General features: G+C 47.4%; 1 protein-coding gene across 4 annotated transcripts in view; it reads left to right on the forward strand.

Annotated features, from left to right (window-relative positions):
- LOC138248711 (E3 ubiquitin-protein ligase TTC3-like) overlaps positions 1 to 17,298 on the forward strand; it is a 1,399,506-nt gene that overhangs the window by 1,025,992 nt on the left and 356,216 nt on the right. For all 4 annotated transcript variants that reach the window (XM_069202543.1, XM_069202544.1, XM_069202547.1 and 1 more), the window contains one exon: positions 12,962 to 13,101. In XM_069202543.1, coding sequence (XP_069058644.1) covers positions 12,962 to 13,101 — 140 coding nt within the window. The remainder of the gene's footprint in view (positions 1 to 12,961; positions 13,102 to 17,298) is intronic.

Consider the following 17,298-nt stretch of genomic DNA (forward strand, 5'->3'; position numbering starts at 1 on the left):
TTTGACGTTCCCCCCAATTCAAAGACATTTTGGATATATAAACTGGGTCTCTGACACCAACAAACCAGACACTTCTCGACCTACACCTGGTCTCTGTCAAAGAGGCTGTCTGGCTGCCCAAAGGACTCATCTGGACTACTTTGCTGAAGGTCTGGTTTCCTGCTTGTTGCTTCCTGGTACTCCTGACTCTCCTGGAAGGACCCTGCCTTCCTCAAAAAGTGCTTTCCAAGGGCTTGATTGAGCTTGCCCCCTATTTGTGAAGTCTCAGGGCCAGCGAAGCCTTCACTTCTTCAATAAATCCTTGTGCGTCAGAAAATCAATGCAACACCTGCAGAAATCGATGCAGCAACTGTGTCGTGACTGGAAATTGCTGCACCACTCACCGGAGCAACGCAGCGCCTGCTTCGCAGCCCAATATTCGACGCAGCACCTGCCTGCTCCTTCTCCCAGAGCGTCAAGGATTTTCAATGCATCCTCACTGGGCCCCAAAATATTACCGCTTCGCAGTAAGGACCCAAGGCTGCACTCCTAGAAATTGACGCATCACCTTGCTGTGTGGAAAGAAAAAACTTATTGTCTGTGCTGTGCTGGAAAATCCGGCGTAACACCTTATTTTTCCATGCATCTCCTCTGCTGTCCCTGTAAGTCGTTCTTTTTATGCATCCCAGGTAATGTGTGTTACAAGGATACACCCACTGTTTAAGAACTGAAACCCTCTTTAAACTTTAAAAGCGATATTTCAACGTGTACGTATTGGATTTTTGTCATTTTGCATTTATTCTATTCAGATAAGTATTGTCTATTTTTCTAAACCTGTGTGGTGTATTTTTGTGGTGTTGTCACTGTGTTACTGTATGAGTTTCTACATAAATACTTTACACATTGCCTTCAGGGTTTAGCCTGCCTGCTCTGTGCCAAGCTACCAGAGGGTGGTGAGCCCAGGATAATTCAGGTTGTGTTGTGACTTGCCATGACTAGGATTGTGGTCTCTACTTGGACAAGGGTGGATACCTCTGCCAACTAGAGACCCAATTTCTAATAGGTGCCACACCATTGGTGTAGACCATAAACTGAGCCAGCCTCCTTACATGTAGTTTTGCAGGTAAGTATTCAACTTACAAATCCTGTCTTCAGGGTTTCAGGTCAACACCAGGCAAGGTTCAAATTGGTACCAAGAGTGCACCCGCAGCGGCACAGGGTCGGCCGGTTGCAGAGATCAAATTCAGTATCGGGTGCCCAACGTTAACCAATGGAGTGCGCGAAGATGCGCTGCTCACAGGTGAGTAAACCGGTGTCAGTGTTCTATCTCTTGGTGTTAAGGTAAGCACAAGGGAGGGGGCTACAGGGCAGCACCAAACTTTCACCCTCAGCGACACAAAGGAGGCTGGGTGCAGAGTGCCACCACAGCATCAGGTGCCCAATGTTAACCAATGAAGACCGGTATTAGCGAAGATGCGCTGCTCACAGGTGAGTAAAGCAGTGTTAAGGGTCGATCTCCAGGGGTTAAGGAAAGCACATAGGGGGGCCACAAGGCAGTACCAAACTTACACCCAGAGCGACACGGGGAGACCGGGTGCAGACTGCTGTCACAGCATCAGGTACCCAGTTTTAACCAATGGGGGAGATTGGTTTTGGGCAAAGGCTAAAGGCTCGGGTCAGGAGACTGGACGAGGGAATCCCACATCTGCCCAGCTAAGTTTGGCTGTTGAAGGACTCAGGGACACCATCGGTCCAGCTCCCAGAGTTCCAGGGGCTCCGGATACAGGGGTGTCCTTTGACTTCGTAAAACAGTTTACTAGGTGGTAGCGGTCAAGGGGAATCTTCGGAGTGAGGCTTTAGACTTCGAGGCAGAGTCCGGCAGGGGTCAACCCACGGTGGAGTTGGGCTCAGAATCGCTGGGGAACCTTCATGGGACCATTGGGCCACTCAGACTCAGGCCGTGAGCACTGGATGTAGAGGTGGGTCCAGGTGCAGTTTCTCAGGTAAGAGTACTTTTTCTTTAAACTTGGTTTCTTCTTCAACAGGTCCACTGTTCTCAGGAGATCTTGGTCTTTATTGAAGGCAGGCAGTCCTTCCAAGGCTTTAGGGGTCGTTGGGCTGCAGGACAGGTCATCTTTTGGCAGAGTGTCATTGAGGGCTGGAGACAGGCCGGAAGGTCTGGAGCCAAGTCAGTTAGTTTCTGCAGTCTTCTCTGCTAGTGCGACACTGTAGTGTCTGGCTCTTCTCAGGTCGTCAGGAATCTGACTGCTAGAGTTCAGAGGTGCCACCTAAATACTGAATTTAGGTGTGTTACAGGCTGCCAGGTGGTAGCCAATGGCCTACTCACCTTTAGGGTAAATACACCCTTCTTATGACCACTTCCTTTGGGAAGTGGCCATAGCCCTAACTCTATTGGCCTAATTTCTTCCACACAAGATGGAGGCATTTGATAGGTGGTGTCCACTTTAGCATGTCCACCTTAGGGGTGGGACTGGCATGAAGTGGGCACTCCTCCTGTCATCAAAAGAAGGATCATGAACTGGGGGCTGGCCGGCTGTCTCTGCCATTTGGAGAGGCCTGAGTTGCATTTCAAATGCGGCAAAGCCTTTGAAGCTCCTCGCCCTGGAATGCCAATCCTGTCTGGACGAGGTGTTACCATCTCCGCCCAGAGCAGGCCTTTGCTCTGAGCCTCTCGGGAGTGCTGGCTCTCACCTCAGGGGGCCAGAACACCATCTAAGGTGCCTACACTGGTTTGCAGCAGTCAATGAACATGCTAGGGGTTGGAAGTTTTTCAGGGGGCACCTCTAAGGTGCAGTCTGTGTTCATGTATTAATAAATCCATCACTGGATTCAGTGAGGGTTACTTTATACAAGATGTTTGTTACCGGACATCCCCATCTTCATTGAAGCCATCATGTAGCTGGGAACTCATAATGACCAGTGTCCAGCACATGTAATTAAAATGGCTTCACTGGTCACTTCCTATGTCTGAGAATTGACAAAGAAATAACAAGGGCATAGCTGCTCATGCAGCTGCGCCCACACATGTAATAAAATGCACACTGCCTCAGGGCTTTTAGACCTGCCAGAGGGGTGACTTAAATATTTTTCATGCATTGTTAGATGACATGGCTCACAGGCTGTGGTCCATGTCATGTTTTCAATTTATCTCTGCACCAAGGCACGTAGAATGCAATGGCAGCACTGTGTGTAATTGGTGAGAGGGTCTTTGAGGGTGGCACAATATTTGCTGCAGCCCTCAGGGGCCTTCTTTAGTGACCCATACCCTAGATACCAACTGTACCATTTACTAGGGACTTAAAGTGATAACTAAAGGAATTTCCCATTTTTAAAACAACTGTGCAGTTGTGGGAGAAAGAGATCTGGCACTGGGGGACCTGTTCGGCAGGTACTGAGTGCACTTTGAGTCAAAAGAGACACTTTCCTTCAGTATAGATTTATTAAGAATAGGTGTTTCTTACCAAACACCCTTATTTTCAGGGAAGCCATCATGTAGCTGCGTAACTCGTAGTGTCCAGTGCATGTCCTCAAAATAGCTTCTTGAACACTTGCAATGTCTAGCACTAGACCTAAGCATCACAGGGGTGCATCTGCTCATGCAGAGGTGCCCTCACATGTAAAAGAATGCACCCTGCCTTAGAGCTCTAAAGCCTGCTGTAGGGGTGACTTACATATAGTACATGCAGTGGTTTAAAAATGGTTTGCAAAATTTCATGGAGTCTGCAGTTGCAGTCTGTATGCGTTTGAGTGTGGGTCCCTTTGGATGGCATAACACATGCTTTAGCCGTTAGAGGCCCACTTTAGTATCCATGCTCTATGTACCATGGGTACCATTTACTAGGGACTTATAGGGGTGCTAAAGTCCTTGCTATTTGGGTATAGTTAGACTTTTAAGTTGTTTTAAGGGAAAGAGCACTGGCACTGTGGCCTGGTTAACAGGGACCCAGTGCACTTTTAGTCAAAAAGCATCAGTACTAGTGCAAATAATTTGGGCTGGCCATGTGAAAAAGGGTGCTTTCCAACAGCAGACACGTTACTTCCACATGAAGTAGTGAAAGTAATAAGAGGGCCACACAATAGAGAGAGTGCTGGGGAGCTAAAGCTGTATTCAGAGAGGGATTAGATCAAGAAGGAGAGCATCTTGGTCAGGTCAAGGTATACAAGCACTATATAAACAATAACAATTGAAATACTATTAGGCACTCAATGGATGGATCTTACCGGTAAGAGGGATCCTATGTTTCTGGTGGGTATAGCGCAATTGGCATAACGGTCCTCTGACACTGACACCCTGGAAGCATGTCAGGAAGGCACCCTTGATCTCAGTGAAAGTGTGGACTTGATTGTTTAGTTTGTATATCAGCTGTTCATATGCTGCTAGTATGGCCATAGCGTCCATCCCTTCGGCATGCGTAGGGATGGGGGTCCGTTTCCTATATTGGGAACAGAGTTTTGCTGTGACCAAGGCAGTCAGTCCACCGCTTTTTGTTGTTGATTGATCCAGGTATCTTGCTTGTGTCATGGAGAATTACCAGTGTTACTGAAGGGTAGAACAGGAGACCACTTGTGTATTCAATATGGGTCCAGACCTGGGCACAGTGAGGTTGAATACGTGGGCAGGACCACAGAACTTGCAGTATTTTGCTGCGAGGCATCTGACAGTACCAACATTCATCAATGATTGATAGGCAGGCTCGATGGACCTTGAGTGGTGTCCAGTGCGAATCGTGCAGGATTTTAAAGAGTCTAACTAAATGGATGCTTCCTGGAGTCCTCAGTCATGTGTTTGAAGCACCTGAGATCAATCTATGCCAGAGTATGAAAACTGTTGCCAGTCCTGACAGCGGAGCTGGAGTGACTTTTCCATTGGTGAAGAAAAGAGTTACAAAATCAGGAGGCCCTACATACCAGTGATCAGTTTCTTGTAGTGTCCCAGTTTCATTAAGTAGTCTTGGTGGGATGATGTGGCCAGGGTCCAGGGTTGTGGTCACAGTTGGGCATGTAGGTAATGCCCCAGTTAGGTAGCACAATAGATGTTGGTGAAGCATGTGATACTCACCCAGCAATCTGTGGGTTGAGAGCCAGATATTGTGCATTGCAGTGTGAACAGAGTTGATGGGGTCAGATGAAGCTTTATGACCAACATAAAGAGGCGTAGGTCTCGGGCACTCCGTGTGATTCTCTTTCCAGTTTAACCCAGAATTGGGTCTCTGTATGAGGGTTCCAGTGGTATGCCAGCTGCGAGAGGAAGACTGCCCCTGGCATCTAAGGTAGACTCAAACCTCTAGATGTGGTAGCAGGATTGAGATTCCTTGCGGCCAGTCTGGGTGGCATTCCGCCCCAAACTAACTTTCATATCATTGTATCCATCTGTTTGAGGGTTGTCTAGGTGATATTGATCTGTAACATGCCAAACACCTAGCTAGAGTGGGGAGTTGATCACCATCTTTACTATTTGGGCCCTGCCCCAGAGAGAGTCGGAAGTATTTCCGTTTGGCAACGTTCAGTTTGGTTTTCTTAAGCAGAATGAGGACATTGTTCTGTATCATAGCAGAGAAAACCATGCTCGCAACAGTCCCCAGGCATATAAGCCCATTCGGTAGCCATCTTGCTGGCATGTCTCCCAGTGTTCGTCTGGTCTTAGGAATAGTCAACGGCATGACTTCAGTTGATCTTGTATCCTGAGAAATCAGTAATGGTGTGGAGCAGCTCCAGGATTGCAGCTTGTAGACTTTATAGCATCTGCAAATTTGTCCTCAGTTATGTCAGGATCGAGTTTGCCTAGAAGTACAAGTTACTTACCTCCGGTAACGACATATCTGGTAGAGACATATTCTAGTTGTAGATTTCTTACCGCCCACCCATCCTTCCCGCTTGCGAATTGATTTCTAGGGACAGGGATTCCCCCTTTCAAATCCTTAGCTCTGGCGCTCCAATCTCAGTGTTCTTAGCAACTCTGCGCTTTGGCATGGAAAGTTGTTAAAAGAAACTGACGTCACTGCGCAAGGGCGGCGTCTATGTACTACTCCCAACGTCATCATGGTGACCATGATGCCAACGACGCCCGCGGAGTCGACCGACGCCACCTACAGACGTGCAAGGGTATTGTTCGAAGAAAAATCCCCTGATCCAGTCTGACGCCTGGGGGAAATTCTAAGGTAAGGAATCTGCAACTAGAAAATGTCTCTACGAGATATGTTGTTACCAAAGGTAAGTAACTTGTACTTCACAGAGAATCTTTATTTATCACATATACACATATCACATATAAGAGGACGGTTAAATACTTGAGTTCAGGATGTGCACTGTACAAGCACCTCGTATGTTTGATTTAATAGACTATAATGTTGTTCCATCTACAATAAGAAGCTAGGCCACATTTAGGCCTACTGACCTGCCTGGCATACAGGTGCCCCCATATTAGTCTCTAGTGTATGGTACTCAGGGCATTGGGGCACCAGGGGTTCCCCAGGGGCTGCAGCAGATATTTTGCCAACCATGGGAGCCGAAGCACAATTTGTCTGCAGGCCTGCCATTGCAGTGTGCGTGAAAAGGTGCCTGCACCCTTTCACAACAGGTCACTGCACCAGGTCGCTGTTACTCACCCCATGGCAGGGCCTCCTAGCCCAGAGGGCAGGGTGCGGGTACCTGTGTGTGAAGGCACCCCTGCATGAGCAAAGGTGCCCCTACAAACTCCAGTTCCATTGCACTAGATTTGGTAAGAGTGGTGAAGCCATTTTACCTGTGTACTGGACCTGTGCCCAGCTACATAATGGTACCTCAGAACCTAGACATGTTTGGTATGAAACATGTTGGAAACATACCCCATGTAGGAAGTTGGCTCTGTATGTACTATTTCAAAGTAAGAAATAGTATGCACAGAGTCCAAGGGTTCCCCTTAGAGGTAAGATAGTGGCAAAAGTAGATAATTCTAATGCTCTATTTTGTGGTAGTGTGGTCGAACAGTAGGCTTATCAGAGGGTAGTGTTAAGCATTTGTTGTACATACACACAAGCAATAAATGAGGAACACACACTCAAAGACAATTCCAGGCCAATAGGTTTTTATATGGAAAAATATATTTTCTTAGTTTACTTTAAGAACCACAGGTTCAAGATTTACAAGTAATACTTCAAATGAAAGGTATTTCACTCAGGTATCTTAGGAACTTTGAATCAACACAATATCATGTTCAGTTTTAGCAAAAATGGCAATAAGCTATTTTAAAACTAGACAGTGCAATTTTCAACAGTTCCTGGGGGAGGTAAGTTTTGGTTAGTTTTGCAGGTAAGTAAAACACCTACAGGGTTCAAAGTTGGGTCCAAGGTGGCCCACCATTGGGGGTTCAGGGCAACCCCAAAGTTACCACACCAGCAGCTCAGGGCCGGTCAGGTGCAGAGGTCAAAGTGGTGCCCAAAACTCATAGGCTTCAGTGGAGAAGGGGGGTGCCCCAATTCCGGTCTGCCAGCAGGTAGGTACCCGCGACTTCGGAGGGCAGACCAGGGGGGTTTTGTAGGGCACCGGGGGGGACACAAGTCAGCACAAAAAGTACACCCTCAGCGGTACAGGGGCGGCTGGGTGCAGAGTGCAAACAGGCATCAGGTTTGCAATTGGTTTCAATGGGAGACCCAGGGGTCTCTTCAGCGAAGCAGGCAGGCAAGGGGGGTGCTCCTTGGGGTAGCCACCACCTGGGCAAGGGAGAGGGCCACCTGGGGGTCGCTCCTGCACTGGAGGTCAGATCCTTCAGGTCCTGGGGGCTGCGGGTGCAGTGTCTTTACCAGCTGTCGGGTTCTTTGAAGCAGGCAGTCGCGGTCAGGGGGAGCCTCTGGATTCCCTCTGCAGGTGTCGCTGTGGGGGTTCAGGGGGGTCAGCTCTGGCTACTCACGGGCTCGCAGTCGCTGGGGAGTCCTCCTTGTAGTGTTGTTTCTCCGCAGGTCGAGCCGGGGGCGTCGGGTGCAGAGTGGAAAGTCTCACGCTTCCGGCGGGAAACGTGGAGTCCTTTAAAAGTTGTTTCTTTGTTGCAAGTTTCAGTCTTTGTGGAACAGAGCCGCTATCGTCGGGAGTTCTTGGTCCTTTTAGATGCAGGGTAGTCCTCTGTGGCTTCAGAGGTCGCTGGACCCTGGGGAACGGGTCGCTGTTGCAGTTTTTCTCGAAGTGGGGAGACAGGCCGGTAGGGCTGGGGCCAAAGCAGTTGGTGTCTCCGTCTTCTCTGCAGGGCATCAGGTCAGCAGTCCTTCTTCGTCTTAGGTTGCAGGAATCTATCTTCCTCGGTTCTGGGGGCCCCTAAATACTCAATTTAGGGGTGTGTTTTAGGTCTGGGAGGATAGTAGCCAATGGCTACTAGCCCTGAGGGTGGCTACACCCCCTTTGTGCCTCCTCCCGGTGGGGAGGGGGCCACATACCTAATACTATTGGGGGAAGATGGAGGATTTCTAAAAGTCAGAGTCACCTCAGCTCAGGACACCTTAGGGGTTGTCCTGACTGGCCAGTGACTCCTCCTTGTTTTTCTCATTATCTCCTCTGGCCTTGCCGCCAAAAGTGGGGCAGTGGCCGGAGGGGGCGGGCATCTCCACTAGCTGGGATGCCGTGTGGCGCTGTAACAAAGGGGGTGAGCCTTTGAGGCTCACCGCCAGGTGTTACAGTTCCTGCAGGGGGAGGTGAGAAGCACCTCCACCCAGTACAGGCTTTGTTACTAGCCACAGAGTGACAAAGGCACTCCCCCCCAGGTGGCCAGCAACCTGTCTGGTGTGTGGCAGGCTGGTAAAATTAGTCAGCCCACACTGGAAGTCGGGTATGTTTTCAGGGTGCATCTCTAAGATGCCCTCTGGGTGTATTTCACAATAAAATGTACACTGGCATCAGTGTGCATTTATTGTGCTGAGAAGTTTGATACCAAACTTCCCAGTTTTCAGTGTAGCCATTATGGTGCTGGGGAGTTTGTGTTTGACAAACTCCCAGACCATATACTCTTATGGCTACCCTGCACTTACAATGTCTAAGGTTTTGCTTAGACACTGTAGGGGCATAGTGCTCATGCACCCATGCCCTCACCTATGGTATAGTGCACCCTGCCTTAGGGCTGTAAGGCCTGCTAGAGGGGTGACTTATCTATGCCAGGGGCAGTGTGAGGTTGGCATGGCACCCTGAGGGGAGTGCCATGTCGACTTAGTCATTTTCTCCCCACCAGCACACACAAGCTGGCAAGCAGTGTGTCTGTGCTGAGTGAGGGGTCTCCAGGGTGGCATAAGACATGCTGCAGCCCTTAGAGACCTTCCCTGGCATCAGGGCCCTTGGTACCAGGGGTACCAGTTACAAGGGACTTACCTGGATGCCAGGGTGTGCCAATTGTGGAGACAAAGGTACAGGTTAGGGAAAGAACACTGGTGCTGGGGCCTGGTTAGCAGGCCTCAGCACACTTTCAAATCATAACTTGGCATCAGCAAAGGCAAAAAGTCAGGGGGTAACCATGCCAAGGAGGCATTTCCTTACACCCCAGTACTGTTGCCAGTATTGGTTTATGATTCCATGCGCTCTGGGAGCTCCTTAGAGGACCCCCAGTATTGCGACTACCACTCTGCTGGGGTTTTCTGGGCAGCCTGCGCTGCTGCCCCCCACAGACAGGTTTCTGCCCTCCTGCTGCTTGACTAGCTCAGGCAGGAGAAGGCAGAACAAAGGAGTTTTTGTGGGAGAGGGAGGCAACACCCTCTCCCCTTGGAAAGAGGTGTTACAAGGCTTGGGAGGGATAGCCTCCCCAAGCCACCGGTTTGCTTTGAAGGGCACATTTGGTGCCCTCCTTGCATCCAAGCTGTCCAACTTGAGAGGTGGTAAGACCTTTGATCTCCTTGCAGGACAGAACCCCTGTGCACCATGACTCTTGCAGCTACTAAGGCTTGTTTGCTCCTGCTCCTGCTCCAAGGTATCTTCAGGCTTTGTGTAGCCCCGGCCCCCAGCACCTCATCCTGCCAAGCTCAGTCTCCCCTCTGGTGCTCCAGAGACGTGGGGCTTCAGGTGTGCTGAGTGGGCCTCACTGCAACTTGCTGTGCCTGCTGCAGTGGGCTGCCTGTTGGGGCTGCATCCTCTTCTGGTGACTCTCCTGACTGCTGAAGGTCATCCCGGACTCCCCTCCTTGGGATGAGTCCCCTGGGCCTTGCTGGTCCTCTTTAGCCTTGCTACTCGTCCTTTTCTTCTTTTTCATTGGCAATGGCTTCTTGGTGGTTCTTCAGCACCACTGATCCACTGCAACCCGAATGCAGACGTGGCACACCATCTGCATCACTTCAGGAACTCTTCTTCATCTTCAGCACTGCACTGCTGGTCTTCTTCTTCCCCCGTCAACCTGGATCTGATTCCACAGAAGGGTGGGTAGTGGCTCCTGCCACTACAGGGCACTCCATCATGAACTGGGCTTGGTCCCCTTCTTTTGCAGGTCCTCTTCTGCCAGAATCCACCAATGGGTTCTTCCAGTCTTGTCTGGGTCTTGCGCAATTCTTTTCCTAAGTCCTCCTGTTGATTGTGGAGAAAACCAGGTACTTACCTTTGCTCTCCTGGTCGCTGGGAGTCACTCTGGTACTCAACTCTTGGGATTCCTGGTTCCTCCAGCTCCACTCTAAAGATTCTGCATCCTTGACTGTATCTTGCATTCCACTTATTTAGTATGTGGTTTGACCCTTCCCTAGTGCCTACACTGTTTTGTAATAAGTTTGCCATTGTTTTTTTTTTTTTATGCTCCTTACCGATTGCTGTTGTTTATATAATTAGTGTGTTTGTGTGTTTACTTACCTCCTGTTGGAAGGACTGCCTAATAGTATTCTAGTGTTTGTGTTACCATAATAAAGTACCTTTATTTTTGTAACACTGCATGGTTCTTTCATGTGTGATAGTGTTGTGTGTGACTATAGTGGTTTTGCATAAGCTTTACATGTCTCCTAGAAATGTCTTGGCTGCTCATCCACAACTGCTTCTATAGAGCCCTAGCTTCCTAGCCACTGCCTGTGTTTCACTAATAGGGGACACCTGGATCTGGTATAAGGTGATAAAATCATAGGTTTTCACCACACACAAGGCCAGCTTCCTACAGGGACCCCAGGGAGTTGTGTAGTTCATGACTTCAAATGGAGAACTACTAGGCCCAAGTGGAACCTGATGCGTTTGAAATGTGACAACCCCCTCCCCTGCTTTCCCCAGATGCATTCTTGGCTTCTTGGTTGAGTCTAAGGCCCTGAATCAGGTTTGCTATGTCTTTGTCTGTTTTCTCATTGTTCTCATATCGCTAAGAGCTTTTAACTTGTTCATGTGTTTTTTTGGAGTAGGAACTTATAGTGATTGGTCTACCAAAAAATAGTAAATTTGCACCCATAAAAGTACACCTTGAATGCATTGGAAATTTACTATTTTGGGGAATTCACAAACAATGGCTGCGAGAGGCTTGGAAAGCTGCACCAGCCTGAGGTTTCCAGATATACTACTGGTAATTCAATACCCAAAAGGTGTTGGTTGGGATGAATGCATGCAAATAAGTGGAAATCGCTCGAGGTAACATTCCAACCCCTTGTTTGTCGGACACTATGTCACTCTAGTCAGAGGCCCACCTAATGCAACTCCGTACTTACCATGTTCTTCATTGAAAAAGTTCATCCCGAACCCTATTAATTTCACCCCTTCTCTCTGCAGCCCACTGCTTATTAAGTTGGGAAATTTGAGATTTACACCCCGAATCTCACTGACTAAGGTACAAGCCTGAAAACTGCCATTGCTGCTCTGTTATGTCAAGGTCTAAATCTTTCTCCCATTTCCTACTAGAGTAATTAGGCATGGCTTTCACTTTAAAGCTTATGCTTTTTGTAAAGTCCTGTTTTTCATGTCCCCATCCCTGTAATATGATCATCTTTGGTAACTCTTCCAACATTTTAGGCTCAGCCAGATCCCAGTCTGGTGATTCCTAAAGCATGTGTGGCACCCTATTACATACACGTTGTATCACTGCTCTGAAATCGGTGTGCATGGTGGGCATTTTGGATGGATACTTACTGTAGATTGTTTATCATATGGTCACCATTATATGCTGATTATCATATTCGTTATATGAGGAAGTCTGAGATAATTTTATGAACATGCCCATCCCTGATGAAGTCTTTGTGAAGGGACAAAACACGTTGGCTGGTCTGAAATTTTGTGTGTGAAGAATAAACGTTTTTGACTTAACCATCAAGTCAGGCTTAATGTAGTAATGAGTTGTTAGATAACTTACAGTACCAACTTTAGTAGTCCCAGTGAGATGTTAGCAGGGCTGAGATGAAAACGACAATTGCAAGTTTTTATTGTTGGAACATGTAAAATTACACGTTTTACTTTACTAATATACAGCACATTACCTTAGGTCTCACTAGGTCTATCTTAGGAGTGACTTAAATATATTAAAAGGGGAGAATTGGGCTTTGCGATTGTTTTAAAAGGCAAAGTCGAGTTAGCAGTTTAAAACTTCCCCTCTAGTCTGCAGTGACGAACTGGGAACCATGCTTTTCCCTTGTCCTGTCCAAGGTGGCACAACCAGTGCTGCAGTCCCTGGGGTGACACTAATGTACAGGCTCTGGATACCATATATTCTGGACTTAAAAGTAGGATAGCTAGACCAGTTTGAGTATAAGCATACACATCTTAATGTCAGGACAATGGCACTGAGGTCTGGTCAGCAGACCTCAGTGCACTCTGAGTCAAAAAACCAGCAGCACCAGTCCAAAACCTTAGGGTTGACCACACAAAAATAGGCATTTCCTTACAAATATCTCATAAAATCATGTATGAATGTTTAAATGATGTTCTTGAAAATTATTTTGAAATCAGGTATTTTTAACATAATCTTAACTCTTAAAAAACATGAGCCCTTGCACATTCATGCTATTTGTCTGTGGCAGTAGTGCTAAAAATATATACAAAGCATTAAAAATAAGTGTTTTTATTGTAGGTCTCAAAGGAAGAACTTGATTGGTTGTATCAAGATTTGGAAATTGAAGTGAAAAAGTGGCAACAAGAGAAGAAAGAACTCCAAGAAAGATTTAAACAAATAAAAAATAATATTAAAGTGCTGACGGAAAACAATGATTTGTAAGTAGTCCTTTTCTTTCCTGATCCTTCCCACATAATCTTATTCTTAATAAAGTCTCTAGATATTATACTTGATAAGAAAAGTATTTAATCCTTCAGCAAGACCAGTTTGAAATGCATCTTATAGCTGCAGAGGCATATTCACAAAACATGATTCAGTGGCATAATTTAGGCTCCTTTCTGTCCTAATGATACCAGTTACTTTTCAGGTCTACCAGGAAAATGCTTTAGCTTTTGCCAGCACTCACCCCATCAAAAAATACAACTAAATAAAAAAGATAATAAAGAGAAGGGGTTGGGTCACCCTTTTTTTGATGTGCCTCTTTATAGCATTTCAAGATGTTTTCTGGACAGCAAATGTTAGTCCACATAAGGAGTGCTTTTATCTCAGTGCATGGACAGGGACGTGCATAGAGGTCTATTGTTATTATATATTTTACCCCTCACCAGCCTACAAGAAACCACCTAAGGAGATCACCCTTGGTGCTCCATGCTGTCACACCACAAGAGTCAAAACAGTGCATCAGCAAGTGGAACAGAGAATGCGTCTCCATTTCTTGCCTTGTGATTTGTCAGTTGATCTGCAGGCCCACAGCAATTTGTGTGCAGTGACTTTGGAAAATCCTCCAGAATGTTTAGTTTCACAGCATAGTTGGCATACACAGGTATTTTTCTGTTTTCTTACTGACCGTCACTGACCTTTCATCTGAGCTACTCACACAACAGCTTGATCCCAGACCTTTAGACCTGATAAGTTGGTACCTTTTTTGTGGGGGTAACCTATTTGGAAAATAAACCAGAAATGTGAGCTTTATAGGATAATATTGAGTGATTTTTTTTTTTATCTAAAGGTGTTTGTTTCCTTGTTGAAAACCCAATTCTGCCTCCTCACTGTGACTTCTGCTTGGAACTCTTTCCTTGTCCCTTCCTAACCTTGGCCTCCGTCTGTAGTACCTCAGCGAGTGAACAGATATGCCCAGGCCTCCATTCCTTGCTTTCACCTTAGCTAATGAATTAGCGGTCTATCCATAAAAGATGAATCCATAAACACCTGATACTGAAAAAATTACTTCTCTATAAAAATCAAGCAAAATTGAGCCCTTAGAAAGAGGGCTACCTCAAAACACGTGTCATCTATTAACGATAAAATATATTATTTTTACATTGCATTAAGTGAATCTTCTTAAAGGGACTCAAGGAGAAAGTTTTTTTTTTTTTTTTTTTCAAAAAACTGTTTCTAAGTATGGCATTTCCATTATGTTTGAGTTTGTTTCTGAAACAGACTTCTTACAGGATACAGCAATTATAACCGTAGCTGAAACAGTGCCTGATCATATTCAGGCACCTTCTTGACAAATGTCATTAAAAAAAAGGTGCCTATAAAAAATAAGAGATGTAAGGTAAGTACTAGGGATTAGCATAGAAACATTAGAGATAGCAGAAAATAGCAAGGTCTTATAGGGAGGCCAAACCATATACTGAAATAGTGGAGTGCGAAAATGGATCCCCCACCAGAGGATATGGAGTAATTAGCCAAGGGCTGGTGGAGTATGGAGCCCCAAGAGGTGAGTATCTAGAAGACCCCCAGCGGCCAGGAGAGCAGAGGTAAGTTACTTGATCGTCCCATAGGCTAACAATGGGACTTAGAATTGGAACAATGCAAGAACAGAACCAGACTTGTGGAACTCAGTGTTAGATTCCCAATGAAAAGAAACTGTAAAAGAAGAGGATAGAGTCCAGTCCACGCAGGAGTGTCCCGGAAGGCAGGAGGCAATGACCAGCATTCTGTGGGTGACGATCCAGGACGACGGTGATGGGTGAAGGTCAGCTGCAGAATCCAGGAGCTGCAGAGGACTCCTTGAAGTCATCTAGGAGCTGCCCCTCGACGTTCGTCGGATCGCCGGATTGCAGACAGGTCAGTGGTCAGTAGGACCACCAACAAGCAACTGCAAGTTGGAGCTGAAGAAGATTTGCAGGGATGGAGAGGACCAGCAAGGTCCTGGGGATTCGACCCTTCGAGGGGAGTCTGAACTGACCCTAAGAAGACAGGAAAGCCTGCAGAAGCAGTCAGAGCCCCCACGAACAACCTGCTGGCAGTAGGCACAGTAAGCTGCAGTGAGGCCTAGGCAGCACACCTGAAGAAGAGTCCCACGTCACTTGGGCAGCAGAGAGGAGACTGTCTTCGCAGAATTAGTGTGCTGGGAGCCGGGCTAGTTGGAGCCTGAAGATCTCGCGAGCAAGAGTCAACAAGCCTTGGTTGCTGTAACAGTCGCGGTGCCCAGGGATTCAGTCCTGGAGGAAGAGGCAAGGGCTCACTGTCTCCCAAGTTGGGCAGAAAGCAAAGAGGACCCAGGGGATCCCTCAGAACCTCCACCTGTGTTGGAGATTTTTAGCAGATCCAGAGGACAACAGATTTCAGCAGCCAGACGTCATTGCCTTATATGCCTGCAGATGCAGGGGGAGTGACTCCTTCACTTCAAGGGAGATTCCTTCTTGCTTCTTTGGTGCAGCTGAATGAAGTCTTGGTGACCCCAGAAGGTACACAGCAGTGGAAATGTTGCAAAGTGCTGACAGGAGCTGCGGAAACAATGTTGCAGGGCGAGGTCATCTTAGTGTTGCAGTCTTGTTCGGTTCTTGTGAAGTCCAGCAGTGGTTCCGGTGGCCAGGAGCAATAGAGGTCATTGCAGAGGTGTCCTGGTAGAGTCTTGCATGCCGTTTCTGGGGACCCACCCGCAAGGGAGTCCCTAAATAGCCCAAAAACGGGCTTGGCCACTTTGCAAGGTCTACCCTGACTACTCAGATGCTTCCAGGGGCCTCTGCCCATCTTGGTTTTAAGATGGCATAATCAAGTGGCCACCTAGAGGAGCTCTGGGCACCCCTGTGGTGGTGATGGACAGGGGAGTCGTAAACCCCCTTTAAATCATGTAGTTTCGCACCAGAGTAGGGACCGGGGTCACTGGACTGGTGCACACCGGATTATGCAAAGAGGGCACCAAAAGTGCCCTTTAAAGCAAGCTGGTGGTGTGGGGAGGCTACCTCTCCCCAGCCTTGTAACACTTATTTCCAAGGGAGAGGAGGTTGCACCCCTCTCCCACATGAAATCCTTTGTTCTGCCTTCCTCTGTTTGAGCTGGTCAAGCAGCAGGAGGGCAGAATCCTGTCTGAGGGGCTGCAGCAACATAGGCTGCTTGCAGACCCTGGAATACTGGTAGGGACAATACTGGGGGGTCCTCTAAGAACCTCCCAGAGTGCATGAAATCATGCCACCAATACTGGCATCAGTGTTGGGGTATGATTCCGACATGTTTGATACCAAACATGCCTAGGTTCGGGGTTACAATTAAGGTAGCCAGGACATAGGTAGTGAGTGACCTGTGGCCAGTACATAGCTAAAATGGCTTCCCTGCACTTACAAAGTCTAAGAAGTTGGAACTGGAGTTCTTAGGGGTACCTTTAATTTTGTGAGAGTGTCCACACACACAGGGACCTGCACCCTGCCCTTAGGCTGGAAGGGCCTACCATAGGGGTAACTTAAAGTGGCCTGATGTATTGACCAGCAGTGAAAGAATCAATGCACCTTTTCACGCATGCTGCAAATGGCAGGGCTGCTGACACAGTTTGGATGGGCTCCCATGGGTGGCATAATACGTACTGCAGCCGATGCGGGACTACGGTGTACCAATGCCCTGGGTACCTAACTACCATATACTGGGGACTTACAGGGGTACACCAGTATGCCAGTTGTGGGGTGTAAAGGGTACCAAGGCAACCAAATTTTGAGGGGAGAGCACACTCACTGCGGTCCTGGTTAGCAGGATCCCAGTGAAAACAGTCTAAGGACACTGACAGCAGGAAAAAAGTGGGGGTAACCATGCCAAAAGAAGTGACTTTCCTACACTGACATTTGAAGATTCTGAAGTAGGAGGATACAACACATCCTCTACTTGGGAGTTATATTCCACCTAAATGCATGAGAGGCGTTCTTTTCATTTCCTCCTGGGCACGAAATCTGTGTTCCCCTGATCAGCTTTTCATCAAGTGGGGTGGTTTCGATGAAGGGGGAGTTGCTGATAGACAGCCATTGCCAGACAATCACCTGTATCTCAGTGGTAAAGCTATATTTCATGGAGGAACACAAGTATTAGTGGAGCTAAGCATATGCTAATCATCCCTCCCCTATTTGACTGTACACAAACCT

Source organism: Pleurodeles waltl, chromosome 8 (assembly GCF_031143425.1).
Source record: "Pleurodeles waltl isolate 20211129_DDA chromosome 8, aPleWal1.hap1.20221129, whole genome shotgun sequence".
NCBI classification, from domain to species: domain Eukaryota; kingdom Metazoa; phylum Chordata; class Amphibia; order Caudata; family Salamandridae; genus Pleurodeles; species Pleurodeles waltl.